Raw genomic sequence first — 19,878 nt, forward strand, 5'->3', positions numbered from 1 at the left:
TCACTGCAAGATATCTTAAACAACTTTAATGAATTAGTTAGAATTGACATTGTTACACTCATTACATGTCCATAACTCCCACATTATGCACTATTACACTTTATGTATGTACGTACATCATACTTTATATATATAGATACATTTGTACATATGAATATAAATACATATGTACATAACTTTAAATGTTTGTAATGCTAAAAAATGTTTTAAAAATGTATCAAATGTAAAAAGGTCAACGCCATTCCCTCGATGATCAACAAAGCTGAGCGCTCGAAGCGAAAAAGTTGTGTCTGTTTTGTGGCAGGCAATGGGACAACAACATATGCTAAAGACAAGGCATATACGTATTTTGATATGTAAATATACATACGTATGTATATGTGCATAGCATATGGAAGCCAATTGTGTGCACGCCCTAATGAACAGCTCCCACACAATTCCTTCACTGCACTCTACCCCACAGCTACTCAACACTCTTTAGACTATTATGTTATTCATTTTCTATTTGACATTTTTTTATTGCTGCTTACTAGGTTTTACTTGCTGTTTGGTGCTTGCGACTGTTGCCACAGTTCCCAATAGTCACAACATTCGCTTTATATTCGAGTACCACTGACGCCACTTAATCCATCCCTGCAGTCAAAAGCCAAAGTAGTCAGCAAACATTCTAGTCCATTGACTAGAATTTTGTGCGGTTATTCATACCAGTTAGTGTATGAGTAGTTATTTGACTATAATTTTGTGGCGTTCATCATACTTGTCAGTTTTAGAATGGTTCATTGACTATGATTTTGTGGTGTTATTCATAGTAGTTAGTATTTGAATAATTTATTCGACTAGAATTTCGTCTGTCGGACTCGAGGAAATGCGCGAGTGCTTTCTGTAGCCAGTTTGCAATCCATACTTCAATTGACAATGCTAGATATCGTCCAAATCAACGGGCACATAAACACAAGCATGACGAGTCGACCCTCACCGTTACCTCAACAGAGGTTAAATATATCGAAAACGCCAAGCCTTCCATTTCAATAGTCCCAGACGGATAACCTATGCCGATGCCAAAACAACTTGGCCATGAGGGCATCAGCAGCCTAGCAAATTTTTCTACTTGGCGTTAAAAGCCTTTGCCATTCCAGAATAACGGAGAATGGCAAGGATAAAACCACTACCAAAGACCGGAAACCCAACCAGTACCTAACGATATTATGCCTTTGGTCAGTAACGAAAACATTTTAAGCCGTTCCGATTCCCTCAATTAAATGAAATTCTTCGGTTATCCAGCCATCAGCATGACTTCCGTAAAGTGCATACACTACCACCGTTCTGAACTCCATTAACACTAATCATAGGATGGTGCTAGTGCAGCTTGGCCTGTTTTGACGTAGTCAACCACGACTGGTACGTCCTTCTCCGTTAGATAGATAGATAATTTATTGAAGATTGCACAGCGACCATTGGTCTATTGTGCCCTCACCTCCTTCACAGCACATCATCCAAGCCGACTTCCTTGATGAACTCTAGCCGTTCTCTTGGCTTGAGGGATTTAATGTGGGAATGTTCTGACCATGGTGAGCCCATAAACTTAGCCCTGTGTATTGAGATTGCGTCACATCAAAATTTATTCCAAAGTATAATGTAAAAAAAAAAATAAAAAATACATTAAAAAAAATATATTAAGTATAATATATTGAAGTGATAAATTTTAAAGTGATATACATATGTATGTATGTATATTAACTTGGGTCGATTTGTATGGACGAAAGTTAACCAATATCGCGCCATCGATTTTTCAATAGGATTTGGGCTCAAGAAAAAAAAGTTCCACTACGCATACCCAAAAAAATAATTTTCGAGCCTGTGAAAAAAATAATGGCGAAAGGGTAATTTTTTCGACCAAAACACTCCCCAAAACTCAAAACACATTTTTTTTTTTTTTCCAAAAACTTGTAAAAACTTTGGCGGTATCAGTTTTTTGACCAAAAAAAAATTTTTTTTCGGGTTTTGGGGAGTGTTTTGGTCGAAAAATTTACCCTTTCGCAATTTTTTTTTTCGCAGGATCGAAAACTATTTTTTTGCGTATGCGTAGTGGAACTATTTTTTCCTATTTTTTAAATCGACCCAGTCTAATATACATACTTTTTATAAATAAATAAAAAAAAAATATAATGAATAAAATGAATTTGAGCTAATTTATCAATTTTCAAGTAATTTTTCAACCCAACTAGGGATAGTGTATTAACTAGTAGGATGCTGATGCAAATATCGAATAGTATGTCAACTGGTATTACAATGATGCACAGACTGAGTAGTATGCCAACTGGTATGTTGATGTTGAATACACTAACTAGTATGTCAGTTGGTATGATATTGATGTATATAATAACTAGTATGCCATCTCGTATAATGCTGGTGCAAAGGCTGACTAGCATGTTAATTGGTATGACCCTGATGAGTATGCTGACTAGTAGGCATCTGGTACGATGTTGGTGTATATAATGACTAGTTTGTCAATTGGTATGATGCTGATGCAGAGACTGGCAATTGATATTTCGTAGGACATCGCCATGTTAAAAATACCAGTTGCTAATATGAAAAAATTACAGAACTCATACTAGTTGGGATTTTTGGCAAACTAGTATTCATCTAGTATACATCTAGTTGGTTTGACTGCAGGGATGTATATAAATTTGTAGTCAAGTAGTTTGTGCTAACGATGCGGCAATGTGGGAAAGTAAATGGATAGAAATAAAAAAAATGAAACAAAAAACCGAAATAACGGAGAGGAGTGCCACTCTGTCGAAGAAGCAACAAGGAAATTTAAATTAAATTCAATTGAACTAACTGGCAGAGAGTCAAGTGCAGGTGACCCACATTCACAATGAACATACTTATTACATTTTCAATCACTTCATTTTGCAAATCTATGAGTAACGACACAATTCAGCATAAATTATATTGGACATTTACTTTTGTTTATAGTAGCAGGCTCAGCAGATGTTGTACTTTCCAATCATTTTCTTTCGAGCAAATTTTGATTAAAGATTTGTTAAGAAAAAATATGCATACTGCGGCGAATCTTCACATCACTAAATAAATACACAACAACAAAAACTTTAAAGCAAGCTACATAAACACATTAATCATCACTTACCAAATATATACAAGGCAACGAAGAGATAACTCACATACAGATGTAATCATCAGCCGAAGTAGTACTCACATATACACACGCATATGGCTATGCGAGGGACTATAAACTACAAAGTAACTACGAGAAGTTACTAGACCTTAGAAGAAATGGGTGGACGAGACAACAGAGAGTATAAAAGCAGCGAAAGCTGAGTAGTCAGTATCAGTTTGATTTAAGCATGCCATTGGTTGCGAATTATAAGTGTTATTGTGAAGTACTTTCAAAGTAGTCTAATAAAGACCATTTTGCATTATTGAATATCGGAGTTATTTATTCAACAATTTAGCGATACGAACGTTAGTAAAAGGTGTAAAATAAGCGGAGTTTCACTAAATTTGTTACAATACATATGAAGCTTTTCATGTCAAATGTTTCTAATCCAAGTACTTGACGTCTCCAATATCGACGAAAGTTGTTGGAAATATTGTTATTATAGGGTAAATTGACTGTGGGAGAGCAGGGACCGCAATATGAACGGTTTTAGCCACGCCACCTAGATGAGCGAGCCTCCGCCTTGCTAGAGCGACACATTCGCAGAGAATTTCATTCTCCATCTAACAAAAGCTACATATATATTTGGGTATCGGTTAGACTTAACTTACTTAGGTGATATCGTAGACTACATTGTCCCGTATAATACCCAGTGAGAGTTCGTAGGTCCTCTCTGTTTAGACTTATACTGATACTCACTTAGCTGGGAGTATAAACAATCTAGCCTACCTTGGGCATTCAATTCATTGTCGCCTGAACTGTGTTGTTTACCAGTTACTTATCGTTTTCCTTGTATGTGCCTTTTTGTGTCCATAGTAGTGCACTGGACCATGGATTGCTGCTAAACTACTCTGCTGGGCTAGGTACTCTGCCTGTTCTTTACCTTCATGTCCCTGATGCTTGGTAATCCATCCTAACAAAACCTTCCTTTTGGCGCTCAGATCATTTAGGACTCCAATGAATTCTTCCGCTAGCTTAGAAGTGATTGTGTAGGAATGCAAGGCACGTAAGGCTGCCTGGCTGTCTGACGTAATGAGGATACTCCTCGCCTTTTCGTAGACATTCTCTACGGCAAACTCTTATTGCATGGATTTCAATCTAAAAAATATTGGGTTAATATCTCATTGGTATCGATTTCTTGAAGTTCGGCCCAGAGGCCTGCTCTCATTTTTCCATTATCAAATTTTGATCCATCCGCGAAGAAGACTGTTGAGTCAGATGGATTCCCTGTTTCCAAGAGTTCTGCCCTTAATGGACACCTCAAAATTTCGTGAGATTCTAAGCGTAGGGGCCATTGCATCACGTAGCTGCTTAACGAGATATCCTATGCATTTTCTTTTTTGTTTCATATACCCTGTCATGTTTCCGCTCTGTAGCACAGAGATATTTTGTGAGCTTAGGGCAGCAGGTATTGCCTCTTTCTCTATTTGAATAGGGTAGGAAGTTATTACCTCTAAGGCACTAAGTGCATCAGTAGGGGACGTCCCCATAGCACCCTTTATGTATGCTAATACAAACTACTACTACAAACTGTTGTTACTTTTTTAAGGTAGCATGTAGATGAGCTCCAGAGGGTTTTGTCCAGTGTATCCGCTAGGTATTTTGCATGGTTCTGGCATGGATAGTTTTCTTCTACGGGTAAAAAGTACTAGGACAGCTATGAATGGCCGTCACGAAACTTCGCTTTCTTTCTTGAGATTACCTTCGAAAAATATTACGTCCAAGTTTCTACTCCCAAAAAAAGTTTGGATGATTCACGAGGCATTTTATTCTGCAAATCGATTGATTTATTAGTTTTTTGCAAGTTTTTGGCATTACTGGCCGGTTTCGATTTTTTGTGTGGTTGCTCAAAGTAAAGCCCATTTATTGCCCTACAAATAATGTTCACGTTACTTTGTGGGGAAATGTCAATATGTTTGTACCTTGAGGCTTTCGGGTTCCAAATTGACAGTGCCTTACAAAATGGAACCGGCCCATACACAATGTCGTGCATCGCTATCTCAACTGGGACGACTCTTACAATTCACAGAAAGCTCATTTGCTGTCCTCCCAACATACGTCCATCGAGCTGAAATATAGTCCAGTCATAACAAAAGAAGTTGCACTTGACTTGACGAAATCTTAATTACTCTACAGAACCGCAAAGAAACACTGAACCGAGGCTGACAGGTTCTTCTCTCATAATGGTATGAAAATGCTTAGATTGAAGCTTGTGTCTTGTGACGTGCAACTCGATATCTGTTCTGGTCACCTTCCACTGCCAATTCGAGTTTTCCTTCAACAATAGTTTGAGCCAATAATGTAGAGAAAAAATGTCCAGCAGATTTATGGTCCCTATCGTTAGCCCGATGGTGAGGGTGGAAGGAAACTTAATAAAGTGCTAAAGGAAGCGAATAAAAGCACAAAGGCTTAGCTGGCTAGGTCATGAAATCTAATCGTACGCCCGACATTAGCATCAAACGAAAAGGACTATGATTTAAGGCCATGTACTTAGAATATGCCCGGCTTGTTGTTGTCGTCCCTGCCATCCAAGAGATGTGATGGACGAAGCAAGGAAAAAGAAAATTAAAAGTTGTGGCATTTACTGGAGTGGTCATGAAAATAAGCACAGTGGCGGATTCGTGGTGGGGGAGAGACATCGTCGCCAAGTACTGTCGTTCACACATGTGGACGAACGGCTCGCCGCTATGCGCATAAAATCAAAATTGTTTAATATATCATTCACTTGCGCTTATCCACCGATGGTTGAGAAGGCCATGGTATAAAGGTTGCGATTGGCGACCTTAACGCTAGGGTAGACAAAGGTGTTTTAGCCCTACGGTCAGAAATTTCAGCCGTGGAGGCCGATTAAAAATCAACAAGGATGGATAGCCTCTGAAGCTATTCAAATAAGCGAGGAGTTGGTTAGGCGCATGCATCAGCCTCTTTGCAAGATAGGGTCGGACGAGTGCATGCCTGACGTTTGGAATCTTTATGTTCTTTGCTAAGTCCACAAGAAGGGGGATCTTGCAAACTGCACCAACAATCGCCGAATCAACCTTATTAGTATCGCATATAAATACCTGTCAAACGTATTGTGAGAAAAGTTGAAGCCCACCGTGAATCGACTGATTGAACCTTATCAGCGCGGCTTAAGACCTGATAAATCTACCGTCGACCAGATTTTCAGTAGTTATGCCTTCCTCTCCTCTTAGTTCCATCACCAACAGTTCAAAGACTATGGTATTTGCTGTTTTCGCCGGGTATGTACATAAGTCCATACATATAAACAAAATATTGGGGTTTGGTCACTAGGTCATATCCCTTCTGCTTATTTTATTTTAGCTATGAATGCATGCATTTATGTCTATATATGTAAGTAAGTACGTATATGTATATACACATACATACCTTTTCACCGCCCTTCCGCTGATTTTAATTACTTGTGCATGTGTGTACATTTATACCAGCCTTTTGCATTTACTATTTTAAACAAAATTTAACCAACTCACTAGGAAATCATCAAAAAATGCAATCAAATGCATGGCTCTGTGTGTTCACAGAAAACGAATTATGCCCATGTACATTAGGGTGTTCAATACTAATCAAATAAACCTCTTCAAAAGGTAATACCACGGTCAATGTTAGGTTAGGTTTGACTGGCCCGTCAATAAAGACCTCACATAGACTGAATGTATCCATAGTGTTACCAGAATTTGTTTGAAGATCAAACAGAAGAACACCAATCAGATGCCAGGACTTATGCTATAGAATAACTCCGTCCTTCTGGCAAATACTAGAAGTTTTCTAGGACCTAGATTAACTGCTGCACCGAGAACTGACAACTCTGTCGCCACTAATAACTGGAGCCTTGACCAGGCGAGCGCAGGACACGAACATAGAACGTGCTCAACCAATTCTTCCTGCAGATCGCACTTCCTAAACCTGCTATTACTGACGAGGCCTAGCTTATAAGCAAGTAACGCGCCAGAAGGCAATGTCCAGTTAGTATGCCCATCGTGAGCGTTAAGTCTTCTCTCTTTTTTTTTCAGAGATATGAGCCACTTTGTAATTCCTTCTATTGTCGTTTTAGCTAGTGTTGAAACCTTCTTTGCCAACTCATCAGCCTTTTCCTTACCTTCTATCCCTTTGTGGCCGGTAACCCAGTATAGATGTATGGTTCGGCCTGACCGACTTTTCTCCAATGCTTTTTTGCATTCTAGGACACTTCTTGATGAAGTACTGTGTGAGATTATTGATTTAATCGCCGCCGTATTATCAATATATACATATATTGACGCAACTGCAGCTTAATCACGCTTCCAAGAAGGTCAAGAATATCACATATAAATTTTGTTCCCGATAAGAGACGGTTAAGGGGTGTCGCACATGGATCAAATTTAAGTTTACTCTAAGGAGACTCAAAAAACTATAATTATAAAAACTATTGTAACGAATTTAGGGAAATTTCGATTATTTGAAACCGTCTGCTACTGTTCGTATTGCTAAACTGTTGAATAAATCACTCCAATATTCAGTAATGCAATATGGTCTTTATTTAGTCTACTTGGGAGCAGTACAATTATACTTCAATACCACGTACTTCACAACAGCGTATTTAAATAAAACTGATTAGTCATGCCTCAGCTTGCGCTGCTTTTATACTCTCTGTTGTCTTGTCTGCATATTCCTACTACGGTCTAGACGTTTCGCCTTCTAGAATAGTTGTATCTCCTACTTGGTAATTTCTATATACATGTACATATGTTTGTAGTTTATGTGTATCTTATAGCCATATGCCGGTGTATGTGTGAGTAAGGCTGATGACTACATGTGTTTGTGGTATATCTTCGTTGCCTTGCATGTATGTGTGTAAATGATGATTGATTTGTTTACGGTTTATGTACATAAGAGTAGCAGCTTCCTTTATTGTTGTTGTGTCTTTATTTACTAACAGCTTAGTGTTGCTAAAATTCGCCACACTATATTATACATTTTGGTCCCGGTTGTTAATGAGTAAGGCGTGTTGCATTGCTGTTTAAGTGCAGATTACGTTATAAAGACTCAGAAACGAAAAAAGTATAGATGTAAGAATTGTAAAACCTTTTTTTTTACTAAGCGAGTTCCGGATTTTGTGCAAATGGTCTAGCATCGTTGCATTGCAAGCTACACAAAATTTTTTTTACAATAAATAAATAATTTTTTTTACAATACACTAACAAAATATACGACTATGTTATACGCAACATCAAAACACTTAGTTAATTTTTTTTTCTATTTTGAATAGCTAACCAACAACTGCCAAAACAAAACCAAATATGTAAAGAAAAATTTAAAATGAAAAAGTTGTTTACGATCCGTAGAAAGAAACAGGATTCGCCACGGGTAAGTGAGGTTGACAATTGGGTTGCCTCTTACGACAGGCATACCTTCCGCGGGGAATATTCTTAGCCACCTAACCCGCTGGGGATTTTTATCATGAGACTTTTATTTTAAATATATACAAATTTTCATCCGCCGGCTGGACTTTTTACAAAATAACTTTCGGTTCTTGATCTCCGGCCACATACTATTACGGTTAAATCTTGATATTTTTTATAAAATCCGCCCATCGTTTTGTATTTTTTAAAACAAATTTCAAATTTATATCCCACGACGTTGCGATCCTTAGCAATTCATGAAAGTTTGCCGTTCCAATCAGGACCAAAATTTATATATACCATATGTATACCGCCTACTAGGTATAATATTGTGGCGAATTTTCACATCACTAATTAAATACACAACAACAAAAACATTAAAGCAAGCTACATAAACAAATCAATCATCATCTACACACATTCATACAAGGCAACGGAGATACTCATAAACACATGTAATCATCAGCCGAAGTAGTACTCACATATACACACGCATATGCCTATGTGAGAGGCTATAAACTACAAATACACACACATATAGCTGGTAACCAAGTAGAAGATTCTAGAAGAAGAAACGTCTAGACATTTGGAGAAATATGCGGACACGGCAACAGAGAGTATAAAAGCAGAGCAAGTAGTCAGTAATCAGTTCGATTTAAACACGCTATCAGTTGCGAAGTGAAGTTTAATTGTGAAGTATAATTGTACTACTCCCAACGTAGTCTAATAAAGACCATTTTGCAATACAGAATATTGGAGTGATTTATTCAACAGTTTAGCGATTCGAACGTTAGCAGAAGGTTGCGAATAAGCAGAATTTCTCTAAATTCCTTAAAATATAATCAATTTTGGGCATTAGAAAACGAAAAATCTAATTTAATTTTTTTGTGTCTCCATAGAGAAGTCTTACACTGACCCCTGGTGCGGCACCCCTCAATCATTTCAAATCGGGACAAATATTTTTTTGACATTTTTGTCCTTGACATTAGTCAGAAGTAGTCAGACATGAAAAAGTCGGTAATTTCATTTATAAGGACCACCCTAATGTACATATTATGAACGAGTATGTAGATAGGTGCATATAAAAACGCTCATAATCATTACGCAGTCAATTAAATAATTCACTAATTCTAAAAAAAGAAATTACATATCTATAAACAGTAAATATTGAATGAATCTATGAGCGCGAGTTGTATATCATTGCCAATAAATACAACACAAAATACATCCAACGGTAAAATGCGTGACTCGTAGTAAAAGAAGAGAACTCGCAAACATCAAATATGGGCATAGTATTATTTTGGGAAGCAATGAGGTGAGCATAAAAATTTAATTGGAAATTGTACAACGATAACAGTTGGTATGAGGTATATTACCAAGCAACTAGAATCATTGTGTGCTATAAGCGGTGATATCATACTTCGAATTTTCGAACATTCACATCCAATTGGATTCATCCTCAACACAGCAATGCGTACAAAAGGAAGGCAAACCATGAAAAATGGCATAAAGCGCAAAATAAAATAGGGAGTGGACTTTGTTGTATGCATGCGTGTGCAAGAGAGCAAAACTCAATATGGGAATATACACTACAGCTCAAGTGTATAGGTACACAATATTCTACAGTATTTATTGAGAACTATAATAGCTGTGTTTTTTTTTACATCTATAGACGTTTACGGTTAAACTTTATATGGACTGCTAACGCCCCGATTCTAGTGTGATAACAACATTCTTCACCACGATAACGAAATCATGAGGCAACTTTTACACCCTTTTGGTATTCTACCCGCGAAAGTAGTCGGATAATTTTTTACCCACAAAAGTAGGTGGTTACATCAAAATAACAGATGTTGTTTAGAAAAAGGAAAACTGAAAAATAAAGAATTGTAAGCGCAAATAAGTAAAGATAATAGTAAAAAAGTGTTGCCTCTTGCTATACATATTTGTTTACATTATGTACTTTCACAAAATAAATTACAATATACCTATGTAGAAACTTATCATGCATAATATGCATACACACATCGTCCCGTTTATTCGTTAACCTCCTATCTACAAGTGAGACATTTTCGGTAAAGCGAACACGGTTGCCACACCATGTTTTCATTTGGGACCAAAATTCATCGAAAAAGGACCAAATATTTGTTTTATTTTATTAGTATAAAATACAAAATTTTAGTATGTTTCCAAATAAAATTTAATAAACATAGTGAACACTTTCCTTTAATTCAAGCTGAACAAACAAATATATGTGCATGCAACCAAAAATGCGTCTATATTTTTACATAGGATAAGTCTATGTCTTTCACGAACCAAACGTTGTGAACCCCGTTTTGGTCACACAGCTCTTGGTTCTAGCATTATGCTGTTGATTGCAATGAAATAAAATGTATATTGCAGTTACGTTTTAGTAAGAAAATGTTCAAAATTTGCGTTCTTGTGTTGCCGAACTATGTATGTATGTGGAAAACTCAGTAAATCATAAATGAAACTAGGCGATTTTGTTAGTACTATTTTTATAGATGCTTACTTTTCCCTTAACGTTTAAACTTCATATCAGAGCCTAGATTCAGTAAGAGTTAGTTTTGATCCGAGGAACCCTTGAGCTAGCACCTACGGGAATAATTTTATACAAAACATTTCTTCCGAAATCAAATCTCGTTTGCATTTGCTTCCTTCTGTCTTCGAGTTGAAATATTTCTTGTGCCAAGATACTTAGTTTTCAATTACCTTGCGTGGCTTAACACCACAATAGTCCAGGAACTCCTTGAACTCATTGAGCTGGGTGAAAAAGAAAGAAAAGTACCAATCGTGACTACTGCCTAAAAAGGACCAAAATTGAAGAAAAGGGACCAGCGGCCCAAATGCGGTTGGAAGGGCCAATTTTTGGTCCAAATGGACCAAAGTGGCAACCGTGAAAGCGAAGAAAACTACCTTCCAAATTTATCCACAGACACTGGTGAGTTTTTCGGTGATGACAGTGTTACCACTTGGGCCAGGGTCGCGGATAAAAGAACTGGTAACAATATTCGGTTACATAATGTTCTGGGTACTATTTTACCGGTAACGCTCAGAATCGGGGCGTTTGTGTCAAACTTTATCTACTCCTCTGAAATTGCAGCGCATAAAATTAGTAGTACTAAATTTCAATACGCATTATACGCCTCCCCAGCGGGTTAGGGGGTTAGAATATACCCGCGGTAGGTATGTCTGACGTAAGAGGCGACTAAAATACCGGATTCAAGGGGTTTGTGTAGCGCAGCTTTTTCAGGTTGCCAGCGCTATACATAGCTTCTCCAAACCCAATTGTTAACCTCACCTATCCGTGGCGAATCCTGTTTCATTAACATCCGAGGCCCTGGCGACCCTAAACTCCTCATGGATCTAGGGGGTGGGAGGGCGGTATGGCCTAGAAGGTCGCATAACAAATCGGTTCCGAGATGGTCGGGCTTGGTACCGGAACGTGCCGGATCTGCATCCAGGGCCATCAACTCGATAACACTCTCCAAGGCCTTCGGAGAGTGTCCTTATCGCTACAACAACAACAACAACGCATTGGACGCAGATGCAACTGAAATATGTGTCTATGTTTCACCTCTACACTAATTCTATGTATCTCCTCTACAAATGAATAGTGGACACACACATTCATCGCAACCGATTCAGCTATATGTTACACACTATGACCACCAAAGGTTTGTGTCTGCGCTTTTCGGTACACCATGTTGTGTAGCTACTTGCCGCTAGATGGGTCTCCTGAGCATTATCTAAGTGAGGATAAGCGTTTTTTTACGCGGAAACATAACGTATATGCGTGTAAAAAAACACGGCTAATATAAAAAAACTAGGTGTAATATATGTTCTAAGAGATTAAGGACGACCTACATGTTTTATGACGACTCGGAACTGCATATGCTCTACTTTCGCTAAGAATTTCTTCATGGCAGATATACACTTGGAGTGTTTGCCAAACCACTGCCAATGGGCGAACCCCGCTTAGGAATTTTTTAACTGAAAAAACCCTTTTTCTAAAAACCTTGATGTCGCTTTTCTAGGGTCTTTTAAGCTGGCTGGAACTTTGGTTTTACTTTTCATGAAAATTCTGCATTATTGGAATCTTACATTTAAGACCAATTAGAGAATCACGATTGATTACAAGTTAAGAACTTGCAGTAGTCTGCAAATATTGCACAATATTTCTTGACAGAAATTAAATTTTTGATTTCCGCTTTCTGGTTATTGATACCGAGGTTAAACTGCGACTCTCGATACCTCTTCCAATATTTTTAAACGTGTTTTGGCAGTCGGTCGAAATTGGCAAACACGGTGTTTGCACAAAGCCAAAGCGTAGTATTATAAATGGATTTTGAGTTCAAAGATCGATGAGTGGATGCCTTTAAAGGCAGGTTTTTATAGCTCTTACCATATCAATACAATTTATTTATGAAGATATTAAGATGTATGGAGACCTAATTAAATTTTTATTTACTTCGGTTTTTGTCATTTCAAATAAGCATTTTTTAAAGGGTCTAGTTACTCCGATAATTAGTATTACTGATGTATTTCACACCATCTGTTAAAAATATTTAATTTTTCCTAATGATCTAGTGAAGTGCGCTAGATCAATATCCAACGAAATTTTGAATAAACAAGAAAAATCGAATTGGTTTTTATTATTACGGGAAACCTTTTAGTTTATGTTAATTAGTTTGCAATAAAGTATTAAATAAGTTATGAGCACACATATTTGGCTAAATTTAAATATATTTTGCTGATTATCCTTCACTGTGGGAAAGTACGCTCAGGCACTAACCATAGTTGTGAGCTCGCTTCAGAAAGTGTATAAGAATTTGAAAATATACCACAATTACCGCTGTCGATTTTCAAAGAAAAATCGTATCGAAACAGTAACTTAGGCAATAAAAAATCCTGGCAGAGACAATGCACCACATCAGTATCATGAGCACTTCAAGGACAGGGAACTTGGATTTACAAGGTCTGAAGCTTATTGAAGATGTCATCGATGTTTTACTATCAAGATTATCGGTATGCTCTAATATCTGCTTGGATGAGAATTACTGGTGTATATTTATTAATTTATTTATTATGTACCTGGTTACTGAGACCATATAGTTCCCTGCATATATATATACATATTTTTTGGTAGGAATTTTTCCTCCAAAAAAATTGTAATATACACATATTTTGGGTCGCACAATAATCATTTGCTAAAGCCGCAAAAGGTATTAATGTAGATTTTTTGGACTTCTTCTGGTTTCGGCGCGAATTATAAGGCAGAATCACTCATGCCAACTACTAGAACTTTGGACTGAAATTGATCTACATCCTTTTTCGGCGAAGAAAATAGATATATCCGTTTTGGAATATCTGAGAAAGAGTTGTTCGAAAAGTTGATGCACCTTTGCACGCAGTAAGCGGCGAGTAAGGAAAATTTTTCAACACTCGCCTGCTGTTTTCATAGCACATCCCTACTTGAAAGTAAATTGATAAACATTTGGGTTAGGGTTAACGGATAAGATTTACAACTCGATGATCTCCAGTATGCTGGTCGCGAGAAGGGAGCAAAAGCCACAAGCCCAAAGATTTCAAGGGTTAAAAAAAAAAACCCTCCCGTCGCAGATGGGCTGGTTACCAGAAGGATCTAGCTCCGAATTTCACAATATACATTAACATCGAACACTGCCCATATCCGTTATACTCCACTAAATGTTTTTACAGTTACAACACGTCGAAATTTTTTGCGCTGACTGTTGATCTTACCATTAGAATAGTGGACAACTGCTACAGAAAATCAGGACATATGTCAGTGAGCAAAAGCAGGGAGTCAAGGGCGCAGAAAGCTTATAAGCGCAAAAAAAAGCTTTATAGATTGACAGCTTGCGCATCCCATATGTCAACCTAACCTACCTGAGAGTAATCCTGTTACCAAAATGAATGTGTCATACACATTTAGCATGCAGAACCTACACCCCAAGTAATTCGCCTGCTAAAGAAACAGGAGTCCCCACGGGTAGGTGAGGTTTACAATGGGGTTGGAAAATCTAAAAATTTCGCTGGCATCCCCTTGAAAGGGTTGCGTTACACAACCCCTTGATTCATTTTAGTGAGCCTTTAAACAGGCATACCTGCAATTTGAAAGCTCATCTGCCTTGCAGATGCCGTTTAAAGTCGGCATAAAATATATACATAGGTCCCATTCAGCCAATTTGTAGGAAAAATTAAAAGGAGCACGACGCAAATCGGAAGGAAGCTCGGCCTAAAATAACTTCGGAGGTTATCGCGCCTTACATTTATTTATTTATTTAGTAGTGAACTTTACTGTTCTTTCGGTAAAAAGGCGTTTTGGCTCCAGGTTCGCGAATCGGAAAACGGAAAATAAAAATTGGTAAGTCTAGAACAGCGATCAACTGCTAATACGTGACAAAAAAATTGGGAGGGGTATCAAACGGCGCGTATTTACCTCTAAAACAATAATCCGGAGGCCGAAAGGAAAATTGCATATCTGGCTGGAGATATTTGTAATGGAAGTTGGCAATATTCATGCGGTTGTTGTAATGTTGATTTACACTGGAAAACGTTTTGTGTACAAAAGGATTTTGCACACACTATCCCACCGCCGGTTTCGGAGGGGTTCGGGAATATCTTTTAAAAAGCGCAAAATTATTTTTTTCCGTATTTCTATAGAACAGCAAGACACTTTTAATACACAGCCGCGCTTGTGAAAAATATTACCCTGGCCGGTGCACCAACGGGGTGGGATTAATATTAAATCCGTGCAAAATACCTTTATACAACAGCCACATGAAAAGTTTCAATTTTGTTTGCAAATATCTCATCACAGAAGCAAAATTTTTACTTTCTGTTTTAGTGATTTGCGATCCTGAGATCAAAGCGCGTATTTTGACACCTCTCCCACGTTTTGTACGCATATTAGCAGTCGACCACTGTTCTAGACTTTCGCCAATTTTTATTTTCCGCTTTCGTATTCGAGATCTTGGACCAAAGACGAGTCTTTACTGTCAAGTTCAATATTTCTTTGTTTTGTTTAATATAACGCACATTAACTACAAAAGTCACAACTTGAAAAATGTAAATGTTCAGGAGAGAAGAACAACGGTTTATGTGAAAATGTCTGTAATGTTATACTGAAAACCAGTTTTACAAAGGAGACCTTCATAATAAAATTAATTGACGAAATTTAGTTGTAATGATTTGTTTACGGACGAAATATATAGCAATTTGGAATTATGACTATTTATGACAATTATATATGACAATTATTTCATCAAGAAAGGCACATTTCCCAATCATACATTTCAAAATAAATGTACTTACTCTTTACGTATAAAAGGACACAACTTTAATTAATACACAACAAAGTTAAAACGTTTTTGCAACAATATAGTTAAAATTTAAAATAATATGCTTTATGCGTAAAAACCTGTTCACTTGTTCTTAAGCATATTGACGCAACTAAAAATAGTATTCATTAATTGAAACAGCGCAAGCGATGCAATCAACACCAAAACTAGCATAACGGTAATTTTCCAGTTAAAGAAGAAAATAATGACAACGAAATTTAATGGGCAGTTAGAAATGTGTATTGTGAATTAGTTTATGGAAAAAATCGATTTTAAAAAATGCAGTTTACGGTACCCACCGAAATTTGGGCCAAAATTTTCGAGTGAGGTATCAAAAGACGCGTGGGATCCATAGTATTTTTGCGCAGAACACCTTTCTGCGATGGCGGCCTTCGGCCGCGCTTATAAAATATAACACTGGGCTACGCCATGCCAAGTCCAGGTGTGTGGTATAACCGTGAAATTTTTCTTTTCCGCCTTCGGATTATTGTTTTCGAGATTAATACGCGTACTTTGATACCTCACTCGAAAATCTTGGCCCAACTTTAGGGTGGGTACCGTAAACTGCACTACTACCAATTTTAAGTTATGACTCTTTTGTAGTTAGTGTGCAATATATATTTTTGGTTCAACCTATTCATATGACCGTCATTGTATTTTAAATAATCCTCTCTAAAATGGTTTAGAGTTTATCTATGATCGCATGTTTAAAAAAAATCTAATTTTATTTTAATACTCTTTAAACAATTTAAAGACAAATTTTTAAAAAGTCCTATCTTTTATATCCAACGTTGAATTATCACACGAATTTGTACAAAACTCTTTCTTTTCTTACCCATTTTTCGTGTTGCTCCCTTATCTGGCTCTCAAATGCAGGCTATAAGTTCTCTTCACTTAATACAAATTCAAAAGATAGCAGCACGTTGTTGTTATTTTCTTATTTGTGGCACCACTGTGTTGGTCCAAAAGCACCGCACCAATACTCACGTTTTTACGGAATTCAGCACTCAACACGGAACAAATTGGACAATTTCTTTAACCACTACTCCCTCAATAATACCATACACACACTCCCAAACATGTACTTGTATGTACGATTATCGACAAACCAATCGACCAATTGCCCGATTCCAATTAGATTTTTGTATCCTTGGCCTTTTATTTTTTGTCTTCAATACTTTTGTGCAAGCACCATTCACACTTTCCTGCACAACTTTTCAACTTCTTTTGTATTAAATATGTACAGCTGGTGCTCAGACCTCTGCTAATTGCTTTATCTTCCCTATTCACTTCTAATATTTAAATTTGCATGCAAATTTTCCCCACAAAATCAACTGGCCATTAGTTTTGCGAATACAATTACTACATCGAGATAAAACACACAAATTTACACTTTATAGATTTCCGAAAACTTATAGAAGCATATTTTTATTCATTAATCAAAGAGATGAGCTACCATTTGAAAACGACACAATTAAATTATTTCTTAAATTTGCGCACCAAGACCTCAACCACTTCACACGCCCGCTGTTAAAACTATTGTAAACTTATGGTTGTAATTTCGAATGGACAATATTTTACTGCCGATTGTCGACACTAGGAATAGCGAATGTAGCAATAAATTGAAAGTGCAGTGAATCTTGAGGTCGCAACAGGGTGGTCTACAGTGCACAGGGTGGTCTAAATACGATTTTAAAAACTTCCCTGTCCCCATACAAAGCGCTTTGAGAAGGCCCCACGCCCACTATTTTTTTGTATTGCTTAACTGAGTAATATGAATATATATTATAAAATATTATATTTATAAACATTTGACGGGTTGGATTTTATATAAGGTGCCACTATTTTCACACTTTTGTGGATTTGTAGGGGTAGAGGGGGTCCTAAAAATCACAAAATTATCATCCGCAGCTCTAGGAAACTCTTAGTTTATGAAATATAAGCTTTTTAATTTCCAAATTTAGTAAAATTTCAACTTAAAGTGTGTACTTAAAATTCGGGTCGCACATGACGATAGCGGTATCAAAAGACGCGTATTTGCGTCAAGATTCAGAATCCGAAAGCAGAAACTATATTTTGTATCTCGTTTAAAAGTTAAACGGGAGTCATTGGTGCCGTATGTCGTATCGCTGTAGTCGTATCCCTAACGTAATCAGCTGTATATCGTTACGACGGTAAACCAAAAACCAATTGGTTGGCTACGATACGATTACGACCTTAAGCGCCAAATACACGACACGAACATTTCCGCGAACATTCCGCAATCTTGTTCGCAGCTTTGGCCATACACCATACGAACTTTTGGGCGAACATTAGTTCTCTTTCAGACAGCGATGAATACGGACAACAATTGTGCTGCAGCAATATTGCTCGCTGTGGCAATTAAGCGTAAAAATTAATTTTAATTTTAATTCTATTACAATAATCTTTGCTTTTTACTTGCCACAATGATGGCAAAGATTTATATATTTCAATAAATTCACTAAGAAATTTTTTATTGTCCATTTTACTTTTCCGCGCACGTCTGTTCCGTTCAGAAATTACTACGATTATGAGCTATTTCGCCATACACGCACGAACACCACCATACACAACAGAAAAGGTCGCAGAAACATGACATAACGGGAATGTTCGCGCAAATGTTCGTGTCGTGTATTTGGCGCTTTAGCGGAACCAATAATCGATTGCATTGATTCTCATAAGGTTGGTAGAATCAGCTGTTAAAAGGTTACCGATACGGTTACCGATAAAGCATCAATGTCTCCAGCTTTATTCGCGGAAAACACGTCGGTACTATTGTCGCTTTTTTCGTTGTTGCAATTAAACCATGGTTCAACTATATACAGGTTGGCTCATCTGTAAAGCAACAAAATATGTCTGTTCAAATTGTCAAAATCTGTGTATTGGTGTTGGTGCGAATGGTATGGAATGGAAACATAAAACTTAGCAGTTTTTGTATGTGTAAGTAAAATGTTGCCAATGGGTTGGTTTCATTTTGAGTTTGCCATCTCCTTTTGACAATCCTTTCGACCATGCAATGACATAAATAAAATCAGCTGATGAGATGAGCCAACCTGTACATAATTGAACCATGAATTAAACAAACGAAAACAAACGAAGGTGGTGAAGTGTTGCCAGCTCCGCAACAATATCTTTTTATCTTGGTAGAACATTATAAGGTGGTGGCACGTCGACATAAATGCAAACAAACATACAATATCAATATATTTTGTTTTTGTAAAACACTTTTAATAATTTGTAGTATAATATTATTTGGGGTGCTGCGCAGAAGGGTGTACTACACAGAAGGACATCACCGTGGCGGTAGCCACGGTTATACCACACACCCGGACTTGGCATGGCGTAGCCCAGGGTTATTTTTTATAAGCGCGGCCGAAGGCCGCCTATGCAGAAAGGTGTTCTACGCAGAATTACCGTTGGAATCAGCATAAAAATCTCTATAAAGTCCGATTTTTTATTTTTATTTTTTTTGACAAATGTATGTATTCTGCACTTGTTCCAATTAAATACATTAATTTCAAATTATTTAGAGAATTACAATTCAAAATACATTGATAGTGTATGTTTGTTTGCATTTATGTCGACGTGCTACCACCTTATAATGTTCTAACAAGATAAAAAGATATTGTTGTGGAGCTGGCAACACTATTCACCACCTTCATTTGTTTTCGTTTGTTTAATTGCAACAACGAAAAAAGCGACAATAGTACCGGCGTGTTTTCCGCGAATAAGTTTTAAACGAGATAAGAAATATGGTTTCTGCTTTCGGATTCTGAATCTTGACACAAATACGCGTCTTTTGATACCGCTATCGACATGTGCGACCCGAATTTAAATGCAGAACTTAAGTTGAAATTTTACTAAATTTGGAAATTTAAAAGCTTATATTTCA

General features: G+C 37.1%; 1 protein-coding gene across 4 annotated transcripts in view; it reads right to left on the reverse strand.

Moving 5' to 3' along the window:
• The window catches only part of Unc-115a (Uncoordinated 115a), a 125,857-nt gene extending 108,305 nt beyond the window's left edge, over positions 1 to 17,552 (reverse strand). For all 4 annotated transcript variants that reach the window (XM_067762493.1, XM_067762494.1, XM_067762496.1 and 1 more), the window contains exon 1: positions 16,801 to 17,552. In XM_067762493.1, the coding sequence (XP_067618594.1) occupies positions 16,801 to 16,804 (4 nt within the window). In that variant the 5' untranslated portion in view covers positions 16,805 to 17,552. The remainder of the gene's footprint in view (positions 1 to 16,800) is intronic.
• Between the last annotated feature and the right edge of the window lie 2,326 nt (positions 17,553 to 19,878).

Source organism: Eurosta solidaginis, chromosome 1 (assembly GCF_040869045.1).
Source record: "Eurosta solidaginis isolate ZX-2024a chromosome 1, ASM4086904v1, whole genome shotgun sequence".
NCBI classification, from domain to species: domain Eukaryota; kingdom Metazoa; phylum Arthropoda; class Insecta; order Diptera; family Tephritidae; genus Eurosta; species Eurosta solidaginis.